The 25,190-nt window shown below is 41.9% G+C and overlaps 1 protein-coding gene across 1 annotated transcript; it reads left to right on the top strand.

The window, feature by feature from the left end:
- Positions 1-12,805: 12,805 nt before the first annotated feature.
- Positions 12,806-24,989, top strand: LOC123761881 (uncharacterized). Its single transcript, XM_045748100.2, has 9 exons — positions 12,806-12,888; positions 13,417-13,529; positions 16,241-16,576; positions 18,107-18,243; positions 18,451-19,912; positions 21,541-21,737; positions 22,460-22,651; positions 23,654-23,914; positions 24,351-24,989. Exons 2-9 carry the CDS (start codon positions 13,445-13,447, stop codon positions 24,516-24,518), a joined length of 2,838 nt encoding a protein of 945 aa, XP_045604056.2. The 5' UTR covers positions 12,806-12,888; positions 13,417-13,444; the 3' UTR covers positions 24,519-24,989.
- Positions 24,990-25,190: the final 201 nt, after the last annotated feature.

Genomic DNA, 25,190 nt, shown 5'->3' with positions numbered 1-25,190 from the left:
TATCCAGCAAGCTTGGAGGACTACGTTAGGTGGGGCTAGTGTAGGTGAGCGATATATTTTGGGAACATATGGCACGGTGGTCAGTCAGCGACCTGGTGGACCTCCCTCGTGTGTTTGGTCGATACCTCCCCCAACACATAGGTTCTCTCCCTCACCCCTCCCGTCATTCTCCGCCACACACACACGCACACTAGGGCCTGGTGGCTGAGTGGACAACACTCGCGATTCGTAAGCTAAGGGACCGGCGATCTATCTCCGGTGATGGCGGAAACGAATGGGTTTCTTTCACCCTGGTGGATCTGTTCACCTAGCAGTAAATAGGTACCTGGGAGATACAGCTATTACGGGCTGCTTCCTGGGGATGTGTGTGTACTCACCTATACTCACCTATTTGTGCTTGCGGGAGTTGAGCTTTGGTCCCAAGGGGACCCCCGCCCAAAGGCGGGGGTCCAAGAGCTAATAGGTCGATTCTGCAGACACAAATAGTAAATAGCAAACACACACCACAGAGGGATGAGCTGACTTCATCGCGGGCTGTCAAAAAAAAAAAAACGTTGAATCTGATGAGAAAATGCCACCTGTCTCAAGATTTGTTAATTTACAAGACAGTCTCCAGTAATGTGGAAGAAGTGAGAGTGGCGAGCACTGACAAGTGACCGAGGCACCGCTGAAACCAGTCCTGATCGTTAGACGAGAACGACTGGACACCAACGGATTCCTGCACGTGTATCCTTCAGGTGATGCAAAACTTATGCAGATAAAAATAATGGAGAAATATTGCAGTATAATTTCTTGGCCACAGCAGACGACGCTGCTCGTTGGTATTTAAGGGGAGTCACCAGGTAGACATTGATACCACTTACGGGCTATTCATGCCCGTGCCACCTCTTAGGGTGGCTTAATCTATATCAATCATCAATCAATCAGTAGACATTGAACAGCACAAGCCGTGCTACCATCGAGACGAGACGAACCGTCACGCAAAGTGCAGGTACGCCTGATAGCTGGGTGGACAGCGCTTCAGGTTCGTAGTCCTGAGGTTCCGGGTTCGATCCCCGGCGGAGGCGGAGACAAATGGGCAAAATGTTTCTTTCACCCTGACGTCTCTGTTGCCTAGCAGTAAATAGGTACCTGGGAATTAAACAGCTGCTACGGGCTGCTTCCTGGGGGGTGTAACCAAAAGGAGGTCTGGTCGAGGACCGGGCCGCGGGGACGCTAAGCCCCGAAATCATCTCAAGATAACCATAAAGAAGAACTGTATAAGCACCACTATACTGTGCAGTTTGAAAAATACGATGCATATTGGAAGTATTATTCTTGACTATTATTTCTGACCGTAATTGAGCGTGATTGCACATATTTGAAGATTTAAATTACGTCTTTGTATACGGGAAATATGACCATAAGAGGAAAAAGATATTTTCATATTTCATCTTCTTCCTCAAAGGTGGAAGGAGACCTGTTTTTTTAATATTTTTTTATTAACATAGGTACCTGGTGACTTAAATAGCTACCCCTAGCCTATATGAAGGGCTACATAGTGTGTCAAGAGCTGACTATGTGATACTAGAGTTCCCATCTAGCAGGATACTTAGTTTTTCGTCTTGCAGGGCAATGTGGTTAATGGTCTGCACTGACAAACTTTGGATGCATTATGAGCATATCCTCTTGAACACAGGCGTGGATAAAATAATGTCAAAATGTCACTCCGGATAGCACATGAAGGCAGGTCTGCGGGGTCTAATGACTGGACATTCAGTAATGTAGTGTGTGAGATCAGGACCCAGTTCCTGCTCACACAGTTTACACCCGAGGGCTCAGGATTGAGAGATTCCTCACTCCAAGAGAACAGAACAAATTAAGCTCTAAGAAGCAGCCAGCTCAAAGACTGGGATAAGGACCTGAGGCCCACTACAGTTTAATTCTGCATGCCTATAAAAACAGGGTAACATCGATGGTATAAATGACGGAGGCCTGTTCCTGTAACAACTTCAAGAGTACATATGACACTGTATTAAAGAATCGAGAATTAGTGTACTAGTTGAAGAGAACAGAGGTTTATGTTTTCCTTGATTGTCAGTAAATGACGTAAATGTTCGTTTCGTCCCGTACGAAACAGTCCTGTACAAACTAATGAGAAAAGCTGACGCACCTGGAAAATGACTGGGATGGGTGGAGGGGTACCTCTCTGCTAGAAAACAAAGGGGCAACGATGAAAGTACAGACGCTGGACGAATTAAAACGGACGAGAAACAATATAATCCATGGGGATTGTGCAAAGCAAGAGGCACACCTAAACACGCCTTAGAAATTATGGGAAAAAATAATTTGTAGACATTAACCCTGCAGCATGTAAACTAATAAGGCGTGAAACGGAAGAAAGCGGAGACAGGAAAGTTTCTAGTATCATTTTCAAAACTGATAACTAAACGTTCCGGTAACCTTTAAGTGTCTAAACGTTCCGGTAACCTTTAAGTGTCTAAACGTTCCAGCAACCTTAAAGCGTTTAAACGTTCCGGTAGAATAGAGAAGCCTAATCGTTCCTTTAGCCTTTAAGAGCCTGGATAAAGAGGCCTTCTGAACATTATAGAACCTTCTGAAAACCTACCCTCGAGTATGAGGCCCCGGCCAATAATTCTCCCCCCATCTATAAAAAGTTCAGACACTTGAAAGTGCCAGAGATATGCGATAAGGGTCGAACCGGAGGTCATGTTCAAGAGGATATATAGTAGAACACAAACCACAGATGGCAAGCTAGAGGAACCGACGAGGTGGATACATATCAGGGGAAACGTCTTTAGCCCAAGAGTCGCAAACAAATACAATGGGGGTGAGAACATAAAAAACAAAAAATTAAGTCCTTGTCGGAGACAGGGCCTCTGGGCACTTGATCCCCAGAAGCTACAGAAGGTAGCGTTAGACGTGACAAGTCCAGAGGACGAGTCACGCCACTAGTGATATCGTCTGCTTGATTGAAGAATTGATGAAGATTAAGCTACCCAAGAGGTGGCACGGGCATGAATAGCCTGTAATTTTTTTGGGGGGAATGAATGTAATCTTTAGTCAAGAAATTATTTGCTCCGACGTCACCCTATTTATACGGACCTGTGTTCTGTATTCCAACCTTGACCTGATCCAGTTTAGTACGTCTCTCACGATGCTATGCACATCCATAATCCTAAGTACCCTCTTGTAGAAGGTCTTGTCGAAGGTTCAGATATGGAAGATGATAAAAGATATGTGTCAACTGCCTCGAATACATTTTTAATAAAAATGATAACAAATTTATGAGACAAGAACGACCTTTTGAAAACCCGTTTTGGGAGTCTCTCGTCAACCTGTAATTGTCTATGTTTTTCTTATATAATTGACAATTATTGCTTTCAGGAACTTCTTCTCCACGATCGATGTCAGGTTTATTGTTAAGTAAATTACTGCAAGAGTTCTATCTCCTTTCTTGACTATTTGGGGCTATATTTCCGACCCTTCCAATGCCTTTCCAGTCGATGCAAAATTTACTTCGTCTATGATCTATATTATCCGGTGTGTAAAAGCCGCTGCAACAACTAAACATATACAGTTTATACGAGACATGTGAAAAATGGGCGTCATTGTATTAATTGACCAGCGAGTGGAAAATAGGGGCTTGGGAGCTAATACTCGAGCCAGAACACAAGTAGTAGTTAGGCTACTGACGCTGATGGGCCGCCGCCGGCTGCACCTCCCTCACCCCCTCGGTGAGGGACCCAGAAAAAGCTGCCAGGGGCCTAACCGCAACATGGAGCCAAAGTAGCACACCTCTTTAAATTATTATTATTTAAGAGATGCAGCTTCAAGAAGACAAAAAAAAAAACCAAGTTGAGGAAGGTCATGGTGATGGGGGTTGTGGTAGGTCAAGGTACACCAACTGATGTCCCTCTGAAACCGACTTTATCCTATACCCATACCCAGCATGCACACCCAGGCACTCCACGCTCACGGGCTTTATCCTTATCCTCTCCCTTCTCTCTCTCTCTCTCTACTGAATCTATTACACAGACCATCGTATACAAGCACTGTAAGGTACAAGCGTGCCACAGAACACATACAGTGAACTATGAGAAAAGGCTGTGGGCGATGGACCTCGTTTTTTTTTACAGCACAGCTCCTGTGCCAGGTAAGTCCACTACGGGCTCACCATAGCCCGTGCTACTTGCCCCGCTCCTGTGCCAGGTAAGTTACGGGCTCACCATAGCCCGTGCTACTTGGAACTTGTTCCGAGTAGCTGAATCTATAACAACAACGCTGGACCTCACTCCGTTAGAAAAGAAGAAAGATATGATCATAATACAGGTATTGGATTTTCTCTTACAGCCGTGAGAAACTGAACAAAACGGAAATAGTTAACAAGAGCCGAGACAGGACAAGGGGGACATGGCTGGGAATCAAACTCTAAAAGGTAAGAAAACTAACAACCACAAACTTACACGGGCTCACCATAGCCCGTGCTTGGAATTTTATGTTCCAGGTAGCGAATCTTAAACAACAACAACAACAACACAAACTTAGTGATACAACATTCTCAAAAGTTTTCGAAATGTGGGATTCTGAGGACCTGCTACAGACTATAATATTTAGGTCAAACTTACTACAAAAAGAAGCCTACCTAATACCCATCTTTCTTAGACACTAAGAAGGCGTCTGAGTTTGATTTACAGCAAGTATTTATAAAGCTAACGCAACAAATCGTGCCAATCTATATTGTAAATCATCATACTAGGCTATGATGAAGTTATTTAGTTAATGGACTGATGTATAAGGCCTGGTCAGAGACCGGGCCGCGGGGACCATGACCACCGGAGTCAACGCAAGGTAACAACCGCAAGGTGTGTTCACTCCCAATCATGGACAATGTTAAGATGTGACAATTAGACTTTAATACGGCCTCATACACAAACCAGTCGGCTCTTTATTCAAAGCCTAGTGAATATAAAAGGGTGTAAGATAACAAGGTTGTTAACGGGTATAAGATAACAAGATTGTTAACGGGTATAAGATAACAAGATTGTTAACGGGTATAAGATAACAAGAATGTTAGCGGGTAAAACATAACAAGAATGCAAACCGTTCTCCAGATCCAGGAGAACGGATCAGGTCCGTATCTGAGAGCGCAAGAAGCGGGTGGTGAGCGCACCACATAACTATCTACCACAACCGTCACAACCATAATTACCATATTCAACTTCGTTTTCATTTATATTTATATGGATTTTTTTTCTTGGAGGTTGCATATCAGGCTAATTACTGTAATTGTGTTATTTCAAGCAGGTGTTATGGGTGAGAGAGTGGTGTAGCCGGGGGGCGGTGTTACAAGACCAAGGAACAGGGTCTAATCCTTATGTATCTGTCTGCGTCATCGCTACGCTCTTTTAAACAGTCTGTTAGGTTGAGGCAATTTAATACATCAGTTTAGTGACGGTTCGAGTGGATGGGATGCGTAAACAGGACGATTCGAGAAATTTTTTTCTGTTAAAACCGTATATATATATATCGTTGGGTTAGGATGTATCACCTTAGGTTAGACTGGGTTAGGTACGGTTGGGTTAGGCTAGGTCATTTTAGTTTAGGTTTGGTTGGGTTGGTTTAGATAAGGTTGGGTTAGGCAAGGTTGGCTTGGGTAGGGTTGGGATGGGCAAGTTTGGCTTGGGTAAGGTTGGGATGGGCAAGTTTGGCTTGGGTAAGGTTGGGATGGGTAAGTTTGGCTTGGGTAAGGTTGGGATGGGTAACATTAGGTATATTTTTGTATCCGTTTGCGAAGCGTTTGTGTACGTTTTGTCTTGTACCCGTCCGGCCTATATTAGGCTTTATGGACGGAAAGTTGTCGGTTCTCTGCCATCCTGTCAGCTACTTGCGGCGTTTTCTTGTTCTGCCTAGTGACTGCCTTAAAGATCTTACGCCTGTTATCTTATACCCGCTAACAATCTTGTTATGTTATACCCGCTAACATTCTTGTTATGTTATACCCGCTACCATTCTTGCAACCCGTTCTCGCACTTGCTTACAGTCAATATTGGTTTATTTAATAAGTGCATATGTGACATACTAATTGATTGTGAATATTTTAGTTTACTTTGAAAATCTTCATAGAAAACACCGACCTCACCTAACCTTCTTAGTATGTTAAGATAAGCATCTTATTGCTTCTTATTTACAATTATTACTTAACCTATACCGTTGATAGGTTAAGTAATAATTGTAAATAAGAAGCAATAAGATGCTTATCTTAACATACTAAGAAGGTTAGGTGAGGTCGGTGTTTTCTATGAAGATTTTCAAAGTAAACTAAAATATTCACAATCAATTAGTATGTCACATATGCACTTATTAAATAAGCCAATATTGACTATAAGCAAGTGCGAGAACGGGTTGCAAGAAAGAACGGGTTGATAGAAAGGGCTACTATCGTCCAGGAAGGGAGAAGTTGGCTCCGTTCTCGACTCATAATCGCGGGATCCCGAGTTCAGTTCCCGGGCTGGACAGAAAAGGTCGGGCACACGTTTCCTATCACCTTGTTGTTGTTGTTTAAGACTCGCGACCTGGAACGAATAGTTCTAAGCAGCACGGGCTATGGAGAGTCCATAGTCCTATTACCTAATACCGCTGTTTCCCCTAGCAGTAAATATGTATCCGATTGTTTGGCAGCTGTTGTGTGGTTGCATCCTTGGAGAGGGAATTCGATATAAGCCTAAAATATATACTTACACACAGGCTTCCTGTCCCCGACAAAAAGAATTATTATTAAACAAAGAGCTGACCACCTCCATCCCTTTCTCTCCAGAGACGACGAGGGGTTCGATGAGCGGTGGAACAGGTCCGGTAATTCAGCGCCATGCCATTCTCCTTCTCAAACCCAGTAATTTGGTGATCAACAAGTCTGATATATTCAGCATATATTTGCATATGTTTGGCTGCACTACACCAGCGACTTACTGTATCAGTCTTCTGGGTGAAGTACAAGGCAAGACGGATGACAATACGTCTCATGCAGCCTTAGACAGTCAAAGATGCTGCGTCTTGTTCATTCAAGATAAATTCTTTATGCTCCATGTGAGAGATTCCAAGCAGGCACCCATGAGCAGGGTAAACGAAGCTCCGAAGGAAGGCATTATCGTACAACAAGAACAAGGGCGAAACAGTGGAAAGATAACGATAGCCCTTGTGACCAACGTTTGGGAGAAAGGCATGGCGACGATTAAACATAGCCTAGTGGCAGTATGAAACTAAGCCGAAAAAGTGTAGCCTCGTGGTGATGAGGTGCAGGGCAGCGTTGTGGAATCTGCGGTCGGTACGCAGATCTTGGAATACTTCAAAAAGATGGACAAGAGAATTGAAGCTCTAGAAACTTTAGCTATGGCAAACAGATAGGGTAAAGTGGGGAGTGAAATGGGGAATGAAACGGAGGGGAGAAGAAAGTAAGGAAAAGGATGGCGTATCACTGATGGAAAAGTCTCAAGAGAAGTAACTATCCATTAATGATGGCAGTGTTTAATCCAGTGTGGTGGATAATGTTGACGGAGAAGCTCATGAAAAATGGTTTACAAAAATAGAATTTGAAGACATAGTTAAGAAAAGATTTATCTTTCAGTGTAGTAGGGAGTGTACAAGTGCTGAACAAGAAGAAACGTCAACACGTTGGGAGTCTGTGACCAAGGCGATATTGCTCCTAATAATCTCTGAAATTCTATCCCCGGTACTCTGTAAGTTCAATCATATCATTATCTCAGTAACAGTATTTCTTGGACCATGAGGATTATTCTCATGGCTTCATTTTGTACATTCTTCAACTTGTTTAGTCTACCTTCACCAAAACAAGAAATGACAGGGGCAGCATAATCAATAAGAGATCTCATAGTATGCCATGTGATTACCATTGGAATGTGAAATGTAAATTTTTATTAATAATTGTGTACTGTATTGGTTTGTGAGCCCTTTGAACCTTATATAGACGAGGGGGTAGAAATAGCTTAAGCTAATCTATCCTTTTGAGATGTATTTCCTTTCTCAATAAACTTATTTGGATTAGATAACCTTCTCAATCTATGCGAACATATTTTATAACATTGTACACAATAATACCCTTCATGAGTGACTGCACACTCATGTGCATTCACTGCCCACAGCAAACAAACTATCAGAGAAGCGGAAATGGACCCTCCCAAAGCACCTCCCGGCGAGTCACCTCTGGAGCATCGATCTCTCTCCAACTCTGAATCAATTCTGAGGACTGGTTACTAAATTATGAATCGGCTAACTCCACCCATGGGAGAGACAGAAGACGAACCAAGAGAAAGAGGCAGAAGAGGAATAAAGAAAGAGTGCATGGAGGCCAAGTTCAGCTAGGTGAACTAGCAGAGCGCAGCTAGGTGAACAAGCAGAGGGCATCTAGGTAAACTAGCAGAGCGCAGCTAGGTGAACAAGCAGAGGGCATCTAGGTAAACTAGCAGAGCGCAGCTAGGTAAACTAGCAGAGCGCAGCTAGATAAACTAACAGATCCCAGCTAGATAAACTAGCAGATCCCAGCTAGGTAAACTAGCAGAGCTCATCTAGGTAAACTAACTGAGCTCAGCTAGGTTAACTAGCCGAGTGCAGCTAGGTGAACTAGCCGAGCGCAGCTAGATGAACTAGCCGAGCGCAGCTAAGTGAATTAGATAAGTACACGGGATCGTAACAGAAAGAACTGTGTGAAGAAAACAGTGAGAGAAAACGGAGAAACATAGAAAGGTTCATAACCGAGGTCAACTTAGGCATTCTCGCGCGCGCCTGCACACACACATAGATTTAGATTTTTCATTCAGGTAAAGGTATATACATTGAAGATGAGTTACAAACATAATGTTGCATTTAAAGATAAAGCTATTACATACAAAACCTAAAGCCACTAATATATATTCTATATTGGTACGGAGTCTTGAAGTGGGTAGAATATAGTTGTGCATCAATTGACTGTTGACTGCTGGTGTTGACTTCTTCATGTGTAGTGCCTCGCAGATGTCAAGCCGTCTGCTATCGCTGTATCTATCGATGATTTCTGTGTTGTTTGTTAAGACTTCTCTGGTGATGGTCTGGTTGTGGGAAGAGATTATATGTTCCTTAATGGAGCCCTGTTGCTTATGCATTGTTAATCGCCTGGAAAGAGATGTTGTTGTCTTGCCTATATACTGAGTTCTTTGGGGCTTACAGTCCTCAAGTGGGCATTTAAAGGCATAGACGACATTGGTCTCTTTTAAAGCTTTCTGCTTTGTGGCTGGAGAGTTTTTCATGAGTAGGTTGGCCGTTTTTTTGGTTTTATAGTAAATCGTCAATTGTTAATAGGAACGTTATCCCTACAGACAAAAATCAGAAGATATATATATATATATATATATATATATATATATATATATATATATATATATATATATATGACGAGAAAAATAGATGGTATCGCAGTCTATCTAGAGCAGATGAAATGCCAATCATATAAATGAAAAAAAAGGGAAAAAAGTTAGACTGCAAGTTGAATCTTCACTGTGTGACGACTGTAGGATAAAGCACAAAAGAGAAAAAACATTTAAAATAGTTTACTCAAACAAATGACTTAAATACTTAACATGAAAATAATATCCAAAACTTGGCTATATTCTAAGTATACAAAATGAACAAGATAAATAAACAATCAAATTTACGTTACGTTAAGGTGCAAAATAAAATATGGTGCGGGAATACTGTGAGCCAGACTGAATAACTCTGTTACCATACCAAGATATGTCAACAGGTCTACTCAGTAGAGCACTCAGGAGTAATCTGAATTGTAGTGGGCTAGGTAGCCCTATGTATGTACGATGACGGCTGTGCAGATGGCGCTGATGACTTCAGTAACTATGAACCGGCTCACTTTTAACTGCTTGTTTTAGATGTGATGAGCTCCCAGCGACCCAGGTGCGAGGTGGGGTGACGGGCAGTGGTGTATGGGGGAGACTGGAAGTACTGTCTAGACGTCTGGAAGTAGATGTTGTTGTTCTTCTTGTGGCTGTAGTTCTTGAACATATAGACGTGATATGGGTAGAATAGGCGATGGAGCAGGCCGAATCTCTTCCTAGAGATTTTTACCATATATATATATATATATATATATATATATATATATATATATATATATGTATATATATATATATATATATATATATATATATATATATATATATATATATATATATATATATATATATATATATATATATATATATATATACAATTGACAATCACGAAACACTGATCATTTGAATGCGGAAAATCCACAAAGAAATTGGAAAGGAAGATAAACGTTTCGGCCGGTTTACAGCCGTTGTCAACACCAGTCTGGTGTTACAAGAATTTCCGTCCACTGTATTTATCGTCTCATCGGGTGCATAGAAAACATGTTTAAGTACTGCCAAAGTCGAATAGGCTCTCAAGCCTTCAGCATTGACACTCTGGCACAACATTGCTGTCATCAATCGGCGAAAGAAATGAACGTCAACCCAACATTAAACCCCCTGACCCACAAGTGTCAACCCAAAAGTTAATCATCTGACCCACGAGAATGTCAACCAAAGGGGGGAGGGGGGGGGGGGGGGGTAGAAATAGCCTAAGTTATTCTATCCCTTTGAGATGTATTTTTTTCTTGTCTCAATAAACATACTTGAACTTGATGTCAACCCAAACATTAACCACCTGACCCATCAGATATGTCAACACAAACATTAACTTTCTGTTTGTGTGTCTCTCTGTGTGTCCTGAACATATCGAAATTCTCTTTGGTTTATAAATTTCATACACGTACCTTTGTAGCCTGGCGACCTCATTATATAATTCTTGTTTTTATATCTGTAATCGTTTACTGACGCTCTCTTTATCTGGAATAAAAACTGACAACGTATCCTGGAGGGTCAAACGCTTTGATGTAGCTAGAAGCTGATGTAGAAAAACCGGCTCAGTCATGGTTTTTCGAGGTGACTGAGACGTTCTTTTGTGTGTGTGTGTGTGTGTGTGTGTGTGTGTGTGTGTGTGTGTGTGTGTGTGTGTGTGTGTGTGTGTGTGTGTGTGTGTGTGTGTGTGTGTGTGTGTGTGTGTGTGTGTAATTACCTAAGTGTAGTTACAGGATGAGAGCTACGCTCGTGGTGTCCCGTCTTCCCAGCACTCTTTGTCATATAACGCTTTGAAACTACTGACGGTCTTGGCCTCCACCACCTTCTCACTTAACTTGTTCCAACCGTCTACCACTCTATTTGCGAAGGTGAATTTTCTTATATGTGTGTGTGTGTGCGTGTGTGTGTGTGTGTGTGTGTGTGTGTGTGTGTGTGTGTGTGTGTGTGTGTGTGTGTGTGTGTGTGTGTGTGTGTGTGTGTGTGTGTGTGTGCGTGTGTATACTTACCTAGTTGTGTGTGTGTGTGTTTCCTTTTGTGAGAAACCTTTTGAAAGAGTCCCTCACTCTCCTTTCTGCTCATTCGTTGGAACCTTGACTCCTGTGTATACACTAAATGCTTGCCTGCCTCATTCGCTGACAGATTTAATGCACTGACAAGACTTAATGAATGAGGCAGGATCAGGCTCCACCAACACTCCCAAAGTTGCCAACAATGACAGACGAGGTTCTCTCCCAGGTTTACACAGCGGAATGCTGCTATGATTTATTTTTTCATTTATCGAACGCCGACTAATCTTCAAGAAGGTAAAAGGACTTGTGGCTACAACCTGTCCTTAGGCCAGGCTCGTTAAAGCGGCGGCCAACCTTCTCCCCACCCTAAGATACACGCATCAATTTTTTACATACTGTTTATCAAAACTAGGTTTGTTCTCATATGAAGTTAATATTATTACAGTATACGTTAAAGTTCTATATTTATAGTTAGTGTTAGGTTTAGTTAGTTTTGGCGCTTGGGGTTCTGTTTCTAGTTATTTGTATTTGTAGTACACGGGTGAAGCATTTACAGCGACCTGTCCTCAAGTTCATTCCATCCCGGCCCATCCTCCAAACAAAAACTCCAAAGTGATTCCATGCACCCGCCAAACCCCCCTGTTTATGAATGAAAAACGGTTTACACTCGACTCACAACTGATGACGTTCGAACAATTCCTGAATATGTGCTTCAAAAACGAATTTTGTTCGAAGCACAACGTTGTAAATACTTCACCCACGTACTACAAATACAAATAATCGCAACAGAACCTGGATGAAATGGAATGGAATGGACTTGAGTCGAGGACCGGTTGTCCATTTAGCTGTCGACTCCGAAGACGCTTCATACATTTTAACATGCTGTTCATTCAAAATAGGAATTTTATCAAATATATATTAATATTGTTTTTTAGCATACTGTGCATATCTAGGCATCGATTAGGTTAAGTTAGGCGTTTAGGTTCTGTTGGCGATTATTTGTATTTGTAGTACTTGGGTAAAACATTTTCAGCGTTGTGGTTCGAACAAAAGTCGTTAGCGAAACACATGTTCGGGAAGTGTTCGAACGTCATTAGTTGTGAGTCGTGTGTAAACCGTTTTTCATTCATAAACAGGGGGTTTGGCGGGTGCATGGAATGGACTTTGGCCTTTGTATATGAGGACGGGCAGTTTGAAAGAAAGTAACTTTTGAGGGAACGTAACTTAGTGGTAACGTGACTTTTAACTAGGCATCACTAGTGAAGGAACGTAATTTATAGAGTAAGAACTCAGTGGGAGACAAATAATCAATATGTTTTCTGCTGATATAATACTGGCAAGAGGTACTCAGCGGCCACTCCTACGCCAGTATAGAGAGTGAAAGGTTCTCAGCGGTTACTCCTGCGCCAGTATAGAGTGACAGGTGCTACTCCCTCGTCAGTATAATATGAGAGGTACGCAGCAATCATTCCTTCGTCAGTATAGTTTTTTATAAGTTTATTTCCCTCAGATGTGGCCATTCATTTGCAGTGCTAACCAACATATATACATTCATTTTATTCAGCATATTGTGTGAAGTACTCACGACCACTCCCTCGACAGTATACAGCGAGACACAAAGCTTTCTGCCTCACCGGGTTATCATCAGTGGTTTTAAGATAACTAGAATTCATGTTTCCGAGGCACTGTTTTTTTAACTCGTGTTAATTTAACCTTCTTGTATATTTATTTCTTCTGCTCCTTTATTTTACTCATAGTTTAATCAGATCATTCTTGTATTATTTTATTCTCATACTGGAATCAACCTTGAATATATTTATTTATCTTCAAGGTCCCAGGTGCCAATTTGATAACCAATATGATGGAGGGGCTTCTCGTAGCCTAACAGGCGTAGTCTGCCTTTTCAGTGTTTAAACAAATTCATTCTTGCATTTGTTTTCCTCTCGTACTGCAATCATCGTTATATATATTGTTATCTTTAGCCAGCAGATGCCCATGTGAGTATGCAAGATGATGGGGCCGAAGCGTAGTCTAGCGGGCGTAATCTGCCTCCTCGCCTGGGCCTCACATCAACTCATGGTCACTACCACCCTGGGTGAGTTGATCTCACCTTCTCAGCAAAGTACGATCACAATAAAATCCCCTGGCTGCCGTTGGGTTCGATTCCCGTGCAAGAAGGAGACGAACAAATCCATAAGGGCCGTGGACTTGACGAGGGTTCGAACCTACGTCCGAGAGGATCCCAGACGCGCTTTAACGTTTGAAAACGTTTCCCTACACTGGATGCGATAAATAAGTATATTTAAGCAGTTGCTGTGTAATTGACCGATGATAAGGCATTAGAGAGGGCCAGAGTACATGTCTTGTTGGAAGCTCTGCCAGATATGTACTGTATACTAGACAGCCGGGAGTATAATGACAATTTTTAAGATCAAGAAAAAGTCCTGTTGTTGATTTGCGTGTATATTTATTGCTTTACTATTACCTAAAGTACAACAGGGAGAGATTGAAGTATATGATTTTTTTTTTTAGAAAGCCTGATAAAAAAATATTAATGTTTTTAATACCACAATTGAAAAATAATATACAGTATCGTATCTAATAGCGTTGTAGCATTTCCCTTGTAAATTGATGTAAATTATGATCTTTATATTATATATTATTTAATAAAGAAAAATAATTAGCTTGAACTGCGCCACTTGGCATAGTATGCAAGGCCCGATCTGCCTAACAAACACTGATTTTCGTTATTTTCAAATATTTCTTTGCTAATTGGTTTATTCCAATTAATATTATTATATTAGGAACGTGAATTACTGAGTTATATCAGGTTAGGTTAGTTCAAGTTCAAGTATGTTTATTGAAACAAGAAAATACATCTCAAAGGGATAGAGTAGCTTAGACTATTTCTACCCCCTCTACTTCAAGTCCCTCAAGGGTCGTACAAATAGACAAATAACATTACAAGAATCCCATTTAACATTGCAGGTTAATACAGTAATCACAGCATATAAGTGTTACACTCTTGGGGCAAAATGCTTGTTGCTCCTAAGTATTTTGTCTATCATACCATTATCATACATCTAAACAATTTGATGTGGTACACTACTTATTTCCTTATTTCTATAGTTTTTAATAAGTTGACACTCTAATACATAATGTTCTAAGGTGTGGGCTTGCGGCATACTACATAATTTACACTCCTTATCTTTTTCACTGACATCAACACAGTATTGCTAGATATATTTGTATCCTAATCTTAATCTCGTGTAAATTGAATCCTTCCAAGTAGACTTTCCTTTTCCATAAGTGAAGGACGAAGTTGTATTTATTATTGCATAATTCTTAAGTGTGTTACTGCTGTCCACCGTTGCCATACTCTTAACCTTTTCTTCACCCTCCTGGATCATCTTGATTCTTGCTTTTATTTGCTTCAAAGTTATCTGACTTACAACATCGACAAGAGTTTTTTTTTCGAGGCTCTCTTCGCTATCTCATCAACTGCCTCATTTAACAGTATTCCCACTTGTGAAGGGATCCATATGAATCTTACTTTATACCCAATTTTTTCTCATTTCTTAACATTCTCTCTACACTCGATCACAACATTCTGGTATACTGGGCGTCTGCTATTTAAAGACTCTACCGCTCCTCTACTGTCAATAAAGAAACAGGCCTTTTACCACATTTGACTACTTCCTGTAATCCTGCTAATACACCTTGGAGTTCAGCCTGCGTTGAAGAGACATTGTCAGTTAAGCGGCGTCCAATAACAGTATCTACAGTGCCGATGTCAGTGTACTCCCTGATCAAGACTCCACATCCTGCCTTCCCATCCCTAGCTACTGACCCATCACAATATTCATGTAGAGTGTTTTATGTAGGTAATTTTCTAATTATACAATCATATGTTGCCCTCAGCTCTCCTATCTCATACATACTTTGTTCTTTTGCTGGGGAACAATTACTACATCTACGTTACAATCCTCCCATGGTGGTGTGAATTGTCTCTTAAGCAAAGCAATACATTCTGGAATAACATCATACTTTATAACATTAGAACACAAGGTACTCATATATGCTCTCTTATTATACTTTATCATACATTGTTCATTACTTCCCACCTTTTGATCTGAGAGGATTAATTCATTAACTCCCCCACCTCTCATTAATTTAATGGCTTACCTTACGTCAGGTTCGATCAAACTTCTATGTTTTATCTATAAAAAATCAAATCATGTATAAAGGAATGGGAAACTTTATACTTCCATAATAAATTTTTTAATATATAATTTCATTAAAATTTGGTTTGTTTTACCCATTTGAAACTATTGTAATTGTACTTATATATCGGTTAGTGATTATTAATGAATTCTTTACAGTGACATCTCTGTGATAGTATAGGTGAATAATGATGTATAAGGTTACGTAGATAAAGTGTATGGTGTAGGTATATAGTATACGTATGTAGACTGATTGTAGTGCAGGTTTTGAATATAACTGTATAGGTTCAGTCACATATAGTCCTGGGGACCATTCAGGCTTTTTCGCAACCGTTTAGGTGCTCATTGTAGGCACGTAGTGCAAGGTATATAACATAATAAATAATGTATGGCCATGTATGGGTACATATCCCCACAAGATTGTATATTACAGCTGACCACAGCCCAGGTGTTTCCCCAGTAGGGAGCCACAGCCCCGCTCCTGTGCCAGTTAAGTCCACTACGGGCTCACCATAGCCCGTGCTACTTGGAACATGTTGTTCCCAGTAGCTGAATCTTAAACAACACAACGTTTCCCCAGCAGGTGAGGAAGTGGTAGCTGGGGCAGTGCTCGGGCCGGGTTTCTCACTGGTGTGCAGCCCTCCTGCTTTTGCTGCTCTTCGTGGCCCTCCTCCTCCCTCGAGAGATGGTGGTGGTGTTCGCACTGCTGCTGCTGCGACTGGAAGCGACAGTAGTTCTGCTGGCTCTGCTGATGGTTCTGAGTCATCTCTCCAGCGTATTGACAACAGCATTGCGTCATCCAAAGGACCAAATACCAACCTGACGTCCTTTACCTTCTGCGCCTTTGTCAAGATGGCCAAGAGTCGACTACGATCCCCTCTGTTTACCTACGTTGGGAGGAACTGGACAGTCGCTCTAGGTGAGTAGCTCAGTCTAAATGGTAATTAATCAATCAACCTGTCATATAGTTATTTACTTAACCAGTAAGTCGGTTAGTTAATTAGTCAGCCACTATTAATTTTTCAATGATATTCAATCACTATTAGTTTTTCAATGATACGATTAGTTATTGTATTATTCACAGTTAAATATCGTTGATTAAACAGTCATGGTCTGTTCATAAATAGTCACCATTTAGTTAATTACAGTTTTGAAGGTACGGAGTTAAATTGTGAAGGCAACTAAATATAGTTTATAAGATTATCAGTCAGTCCATTAACTATATGAGAGCGCAATAGGCAATCTTTTACTTTTGTCCGTTAATGTTGCCGTCTGAAGGGCAAATGAAAATTGTTATATGCAAAAAGCATGAATTTTATTGGGTTTTTATGTATATTCGAAGTAGATGTACATGTATATTCCAAGTAGATTTACACGTACTTTCCAAGTAACTTTACATGCACAATCCAAGTAGATTTGCACGTACATTCCAAGTAGATTGACACGTACATTCCAAATAGATTTACAAGTACATTCCAAGTAGCTTTACATGCACATTCCAAGTAGATTGACAAGTACTTCCCAAGTAGATTTAGATATATTTCCCAAGTTGATTTACACGTACATTCCAATTAGATTTACACGTACATTCCAAGTAGATTCTGACGGCCATTCCCATGTAGATTTACAAGCACATTCTAAGTAGATTTCGTTAAATGCGTTTAAAATTTATGTTAACCTGTCCTTAATTCTATTAACTGGATCAGTGTTGGTCATACTTGTAGTGTAGTTTGGTGCTGGTAAGAGCCACACACCACTCTTATGTTTGGTGCTGGTAAGAGCCACACACCACTCTTAAGTTTGGTGCTGGTAAGAGCCACACACCACTCTTATGTTTGGTGCTGGTAAGAGCCACACACCACTCTTATGTTTGGTGCTGGTAAGAGCCACACACCACTCTTATGTTTGGTGCTGGTGAGAGCCACACACCACTCTTATGTTTGGTGCTGGTGAGAGCCACACACCACTCTTATGTTTGGTGCTGGTAAGAGCCACACACCACTCTTATGTTTGGTGCTGGTGAGAGCCACACACCACTCTTATGTTTGGTGCTGGTGAGAGCCACACACCACTCTTATGTTTGGTGCTGGTGAGAGCCACACACCACTCTTATGTTTGGTGCTGGTGAGAGCCACACACCACTCTTATGTTTGGTGCTGGTAAGAGCCACACACCACTCTTATGTTTGGTGCTGGTGAGAGCCACACACCACTCTTATGTTTGGTGCTGGTGAGAGCCACACACCACTCTTATGTTTGGTGCTGGTAAGAGCCACACACCACTCTTATGTTTGGTGCTGGTGAGAGCCACACACCACTCTTATGTTTGGTGCTGGTAAGAGCCACACACCACTCTTAAGTTTGGTACTGGAAAGAGCTTCTCAAGCGTACATGACACGACACTTGAGATGCGCTGAACTCTTGCCCTGACTGGCAATCGTGCGGCGCAGACATGACCCGCCTGGGGGTGGCGCTGCGGGTGCAGGAGACGGCCCCGGGCGCGGTGCTCAGTTACTTCTTCGAGGCTAAATTTCCTCCTGACGTCTGGCGCCACTTGTGTGTCCAGTTCGACCACCTCAAACGCCAGGTGAGCCCAGTGTGAATTTTATCAACAGGTAACAACCTTTATCATGCGTCAAGAGGAAAGTTTTTCGTGGATATATTATTTTTGTATGAATAAAACAATTAGTTATTGAAAGAAAGTCAGGTCTTTGATTGAAACGAGCTTTATCTTTATTTGTTTATTATCTCTTGTCATTATTTTGTTTTTATTATCTCATTATCTCTTGCCTAGGCTGTTTGCTTCGTGGACGACGCAAGTGAGCCCCTCTCTGCTGACTTCGAAGTGACAGAGGGAGGAGAGGCTTCAGGAGCTTCTGATAAGAATGATTTAGTACTCGAAGACGGTGGCAACGCCGAATGGATAACAGCAGATGAACTCAGCTCAACCAGAAGCAGTGACAGGCCAGGTGTTGGGAAGGACCAGGCGCCACAACCTGTGATGATCGGAGAGATGTGTGTGGGTGGAGGCCACCGTGGCACCCTGGAGGCTGAGGTGGCTCGAGCAGCACTGTGGAGGATGACATTTGGAAAGGATGTGCTATCCCAAGCCTCGGGGTGTCGGGGAAGTCTGGCTATGGAAGACCCCTACATGGCGATGGGTCCGCAGTGGTTGGCTGCTGGTAATGTTACTCTGGGGCCATACAGGCTGGACGAAGTGTGTCGCTCCTTGATGTGGGTAGTTGTGGTCCGGCCGGCAAGGTCATACGCCTTTCATGTGATGGTGTGCCAAGCTCTGGGTGGCAGACTCATGACTAGCGAGGGCCTCACCTCTGAAGTCATGGTCTTAGCGCGTGGCACCAACGACTCGTGTGTGGGCTCCGGCGGGCTGGTGACTTGGTTGTTGGGAGGCAAGGAAGGTCGTGATGCAACAACACAGATCACGGCAGAAGATGAGTGCCCTGCCCAGGGCACTGACGGAGGGATATCTGCCGCATGTGTAAGACAGTTGAAGTGTTCCCTCTGCCAGTTGCCCTCGACGGTCATGTATACTCTTTATGGTCATGACGGAAGACTGTTTGATTATAATTTCTACATAGACGTAGTTAGTGGCGAGCTGATATTCAGAGGTCTCGGAGGGTCAGAAATAGTTCGTGTGGGCAATGGGTGGGTGTTGAGATCAGTGCTGCACCAGATGGAGTGGGTTCTGGGAGAGGCTGCGGTGCCTGTGGGCCGCCAGTGGTGGCTTGGAGGGCCAGACAAAGTGCTGCTCGCCCTCACCACCTGCCGCAGCACACAGTTCACCTGCGACACCGGCCAGTGCGTGCCCCTCACCTCTCGCTGCGATGATATTGTCCAGTGTAGCGACAGGTCGGACGAGACCAACTGTCGAGTGATAGACAGGTTGTCTGGATACGACCCCTACTACCCTCCGCCCCCACGACCACGTGAAGAGAAACCAATGAATCTCTTCTACCACGTCGATGTGTACAGCATGGACGACATGACCACCGAGGGCGGCAAGGCGACGATGAACGTGGGGATGACGCTCACATGGTTTGACTCTCGACTGAAATTTCTGAACCTGAAGCCCGAAGTCAAGAATTACTTCCCCTGTGAGCTGGTGTGGACCCCGAGTGTTCGAGCCGTCTCAGGCCACGGTGAGGGCACAGTCCTGGAGACCAGCAACTATGAGAAGTTCTGCTACGCCTACGCTGATGAGAACACTCACAGGCCCCTCCATGATCCCTTCATGAGTGAGTTGATGAGAATTACACGTATTAGTTGCTACGCCTGATTATTATGCCTAGTGAAGGCTAGAGCTTCAACAGATGTTAAGATTGTTATTGAAACTTGTTTACCGTCAAGCCATCCATAAAACTTACGTCAAGCCATGGTCGGCCAAACTGCGCCTGTCCTTAACAGGCGCAGTTTGCAAATGTTAATTTCTATCATGTTCTTAAAAAAAAAAATCTCATATATAAATTAATATTTAGTATACTCTGGTTTTACGCGAAGTTGCATTAGCATGGGTGTGAGTCGGTGGGAATATTTGAACCCATTCTCAGGCTTAACTCACCCATGCCGACGCCGCACTAAACATTCGGTCATAAACATTAACCTGCTTTGTAATAAAAAAGTAGTATTGTCTCATAAATTCATATAATTATATACATAGATATGCCTAGGATAGGTTAAATTAGTAATTATAGTATTTATTGTACGTGAGTACTGAAGCATTTAGAAATGTGCAGTGATTCCATTAAAGAAAATGAGGGAAGCGTTGTTCAAGAAAAGATCTAATATAGTGTATTGTGAGACATGTGTAAAGTGTTTTCAATATACAGTATAAACAAGGTGGACGCTGCTGCAGGATTAACGACCACTTGGCCAGTGTTTATGAGGAATGACTGTTGAAGGTCAGAGTCCTGTCAGGAAGCCCCAAATCTGAGCAAGAGATAATGTGAACTCAATGAGCAAGATAATGTTTCAACACAGATGCTTACCTAGCCACCAAATTATCTGGCCAGACATTTACCAACATTTTCAATCTTATTTTTGGACAATTTACCCACCAAAGCAACCCATTTTCCTATATTTTCATCCACCTGCTTCGCTGACCATCCACTTGTGTATCTAAACGTCCACACATCCTTAATAATTAGGTATATGTAAGGCTGGATGGATTGATCAAATCTCAACCGACTGGTCCAGGGTTTGATTCTCGGACAGGCAAAGACGATTGGGCACATCTCATTATACCTGATACTTTTGTTCTGATAGTAATTAGGTACTTTAATCATTATTTTAATCTTCTGTTGTAGGTTGTATCTTTGATATCAACGTTGGCTAGTAGGGGAAGGGAGGGAAGGCTTGCAAGTTTCTTGTACCTCCACCAATTGGAATGTATTCACCTACCGCCCTGGGAAAATCCAGGCAAACGGTTTTAATACACAGTGAATCAACGTCTATTAATCATCGATTTATTGTTAGTGAAACGTTGATCTAACGTCGAAGAAACATTGATCTAATATATCTTGAGGTTATCTTGAGATGATTTCGGGGCTTTTTAGTGTCCCCGCGGCCCGGTCCTCGACCAGGCCTCCACCCCCAGGAAGCAGCCCGTGACAGCTGACTAACTCCCAGGTATCTATTTACTGCTAGGTAACAGGGGCATTCAGGGTGAAAAAAACTTTGTCCATTTGTTTCTGCCTCGTGCGGGAATCGAACCCGCGCCACAGAATATTAATTAAACGTTGACATAATGTTGATGAGACGTTCATCTAATGTTCATTAAATACAGATCTAATTTTGATTAAATGTTAATTAAACACTTCTCGAATAAGTTTTCCTCACTTGGACTTGGGGACGTTCCCCCGTACAGGCCACCAGGCGGACGGGTCGACTCACGCCATCTACAACTATGTGGGTGTGGTGGCGTCTGTGCCCTGCCACTTCCAGCTGCAGATGTACCCCTTCGACTTCCAGCTCTGCAACATCTCCTTCATGCTCATGAACGCCCCCTGGACCAGAGTCTTCAACAAGTCTCAGAAGGGAGAGAGGGTTCCTTACCTGGACTCTGTGAGTTATGGACCTCGGTGACAGTTCTTAGGCTGACTGACATGTTGAGTTTCACTTTAAAGATGTTAAATGAATAAATTATATATCAATAATTTTATTTCGTTAATGATTCTTAAATATATTAAGTTTAAATTATGTTTGTAGATATTAAGACTAAATCATGTCTCAAGATATTAACTCTAAACTATATTTTAAAATATTAACTTTTTGAATTGCATATGAAGATGTCAGTTTGACCTGCAAGATTCTCCTCATGATAGTTCTTCACTACATTATGCATGGAAGTATTAACTCTTCTAGAATTGTTGTAATTTTTGGGGGGAAATCAAATGTCCAATCACCAGTCGTTTGCCATCGAGACCATAATATACATCTCAATAGGATAGAGTAGCTTAGGCTATTTCTACCCTTTTGTACTCAAGTTCTTCATGGGGCTCACAGGTCCAGTGAATACATATCACAGAACTCAAATCATTTGTACTAAAATCAAACTGAGTGCGACAAATTGGCTTAGTACTCACACGGCTGGATTCTTCGAGTAAAGAACGGAGTGAGTTGCAAATAATCTACATTGCTCCTCCTTACTGTTGGTCTTAGATATGTTTTATTATTCATATTTTCTTGCTATTTATCGTTTCTTGTTATTGCTCCTGTTACCTTTTTTTTCTCATCTGTGTACTTGGTTCTATTGGTGTTGCTGGTGTACCCTGGCGGGGTGGCAGCGTCGGGTGCTGCTGGAGTACGAGCTGAAGGACCTGACGACGGAGGTCGGGTGGTTCCTGCAGGGCACCGACAACAACACCTACTTCGTGCTCACCTTCCATCTGAGCCGCCTCTACGGCTACCACGTCGTCAACAGCTTCTTCCCCAGCCTCCTTATGTTCTTCATCGCCTACGGCACGCTCTTCTTCCAGGTGACACTTTTATTTTTACACAGCTAGGTACAGGAGTAGACGACTTGTGACTTGTCAGCAGTCTTAAGGCTTGTTGACCAGACCACACACTAGAAAGTGAAGGGACGACGACGTTTCGGTCCGTCCTGGACCATTCTCAAGTCGATTGTGTTATGCTTTCTCTAAATCTAAGAGTTCAGTTACTCTAAAGAGTTCTTCGTAAGTCGTACTCTACTAGTTCCCACCGTCTTCTGCCTCTTTTTTTTTTTTACTAAGACTAGGGTTCATTATGGTTGTAAATTGAGGTACCTAGTGAAACTGCAAGCTAGAGCTGTTATCCTACCTCAGTTCATCTGAAGCCTGTCCCTAGAGATTCATTTGTTTCATGAGATTATTATTTGAATCATAAGGAATAAACTTTATTTAAATCTAAGTAACTATCATATAAGGAACAAGATGAGCCAGTGGCTAACTGTGCGCTAGAGCCTTCATGTGATGTGATTGCTTGACTTAATCTCGACCTGTTGAGCGAACAAACTTTCTATCTGTCTCTTCTGGAATTCCTTTATGAGCTGTTTACTTTTGAGCATTCGAGTTGTCAGGAACCTATGAGGTATATGTCATGGAGATGGAAGGTAGACGTTAATTCTTGAACGAGTAAATAAATGTATATAATAAGTACAATAGAATTGTTATTTAGTTATATTAATATATTCAGTATTGCAAATACGGACAAATCAGCTTCACTCATATCATTTGAAGGAATTTTCTTATAAATATAATTTTGCATAGTAATATCGACAAATAAGTATGCAGACATATATAATAATGTGTATATAACTTAAATATAAGTAGTCAGGCAAACACATAAGAGAGATATAGAGTTTAGTCACGCATGAGATAATTAATTACGGGCTATTTATGCCCGTGCCACCTCTTGGGTGGCTTAATCTTTTCCAATCAATCATCATCGAGATAATTAAGAGACACTGGACTGTTTCGTGTGGGTGTTGGGCGGAACAGCTGGAGGACTTCGAGAACCGGATCATGGTGTCTTTGACGGCCCAGTTGGTCCTTGCTGCTCTCTTCACATCCACCACGCAGTCCTCAGTCAAGACGCCTTACCTCAAGCTCATCGACGTGTGGTACGCTTCTATCATCACGTTTTGCTTCGTCATTGTCATTATCCAGACCGTGATCAATGTGATCTTCAACAGCATCAGACTACCACCTTTTGTCCTTTGGGTTGTGGGTCTACGCTCGCTCCAGCTGCCAGGTGACAAGGTAAAGAACTTACAACATTGTCTTTCTCGCATGCCATTCCAACCTGTCCTCAGAGAGGCGGTACCCCAGAGGTAATCACTTCAAAACCACTATGTAATTAGTGCGATTATCTACTTCCTATCTTTGGCTAAATTACGTTAGGTTTGATAACGTTAATATAGTGCATTAATCTCAAATGTGAAATATTAATTATATGAAATTCGAAAACAATTTCAGTATCCCCCTATAATTTAATTTACAGAAAACCGAATTCTTCAGACCGTTTCAAAGAAAACGAGTAAAGTATAGACATTTTAAACCAACGAATTATAACACAATGAAGCTATAACGTGAGAATATTATCTGTTTAGGACAAAGGTTTACTTGCAAAACATTCAAATAGACTATTATTATTGTTTATTTCTATAATCATTATTATGAGCTTTTTAAATGTTAGACCCTGGTGACGTCACTGAGAGTGGAAGGCAACAAAACAGGGCAACAGCAGCAGCCGTCCGGGGAGGAGGTGGCAGGTCGCTACAACACCATGTTTGGCGTCGTCATTCTTCTTGTTGTCCTCACCTTCGTCGTCTTCTACAGCATGATGGCCATGAGGCTCCTGTAGCGAGATAGGCATGACCAGGAGGCTTCTCCCTGGTCATGCTGGTTATAAGTGTAGTCACAAAGCTCCTATAACGAAATAAACATGACCAGGAGGCTTTTGTAATACGATAAGCATGGTCATGAGGCTTCTGTACCGAGATAAGTGTAGTTTCAAAGCTCCTGTAACGAGATAGGCATGACCAGGAGGCTTCTCCTGGTCATGCTGGTTATAAGTGTAGTCACAAAGCTCCTATAACGAGATAAGCATGACCAGGAGGCTTTTGTAATACGATAAGGATGGCCATGAGGCTTCTGTACCGAGATAAGTGTAGTCACAAAGGTCCTGTAACGAGATAAACATGACCAGGAGGCTTCTGTAATGCGATGTGTGGCCATCACTCTTCTTGGCTTCAGTTCAACGGTACTTGAACGCTTAATTCGATGATACTCGCCAAAGGTCATTAATTCCCACCTCTACAATTAACATGTGATTGCTGTCATCATATATCTAGTCGTCTAGAAATAAAAAGTAACGCACTGTAGCGTCTTGTTTTATATAAATTTAGTCTTTGTTTATGTAATACGAGGCAGATCTGTGGAAAACTTGATTTTTTTTTTATTTTACAGAAAACAGGAAATTACCAAGTTTGTTAACAAAAATACATTCAGCTTTTCATACTGAAAGGTTTTCTTG

Source organism: Procambarus clarkii, chromosome 24, assembly GCF_040958095.1.
Source record: "Procambarus clarkii isolate CNS0578487 chromosome 24, FALCON_Pclarkii_2.0, whole genome shotgun sequence".
In the NCBI taxonomy this organism is placed as follows: domain Eukaryota; kingdom Metazoa; phylum Arthropoda; class Malacostraca; order Decapoda; family Cambaridae; genus Procambarus; species Procambarus clarkii.
This window is presented reverse-complemented; position numbering and strand designations above follow the sequence as displayed.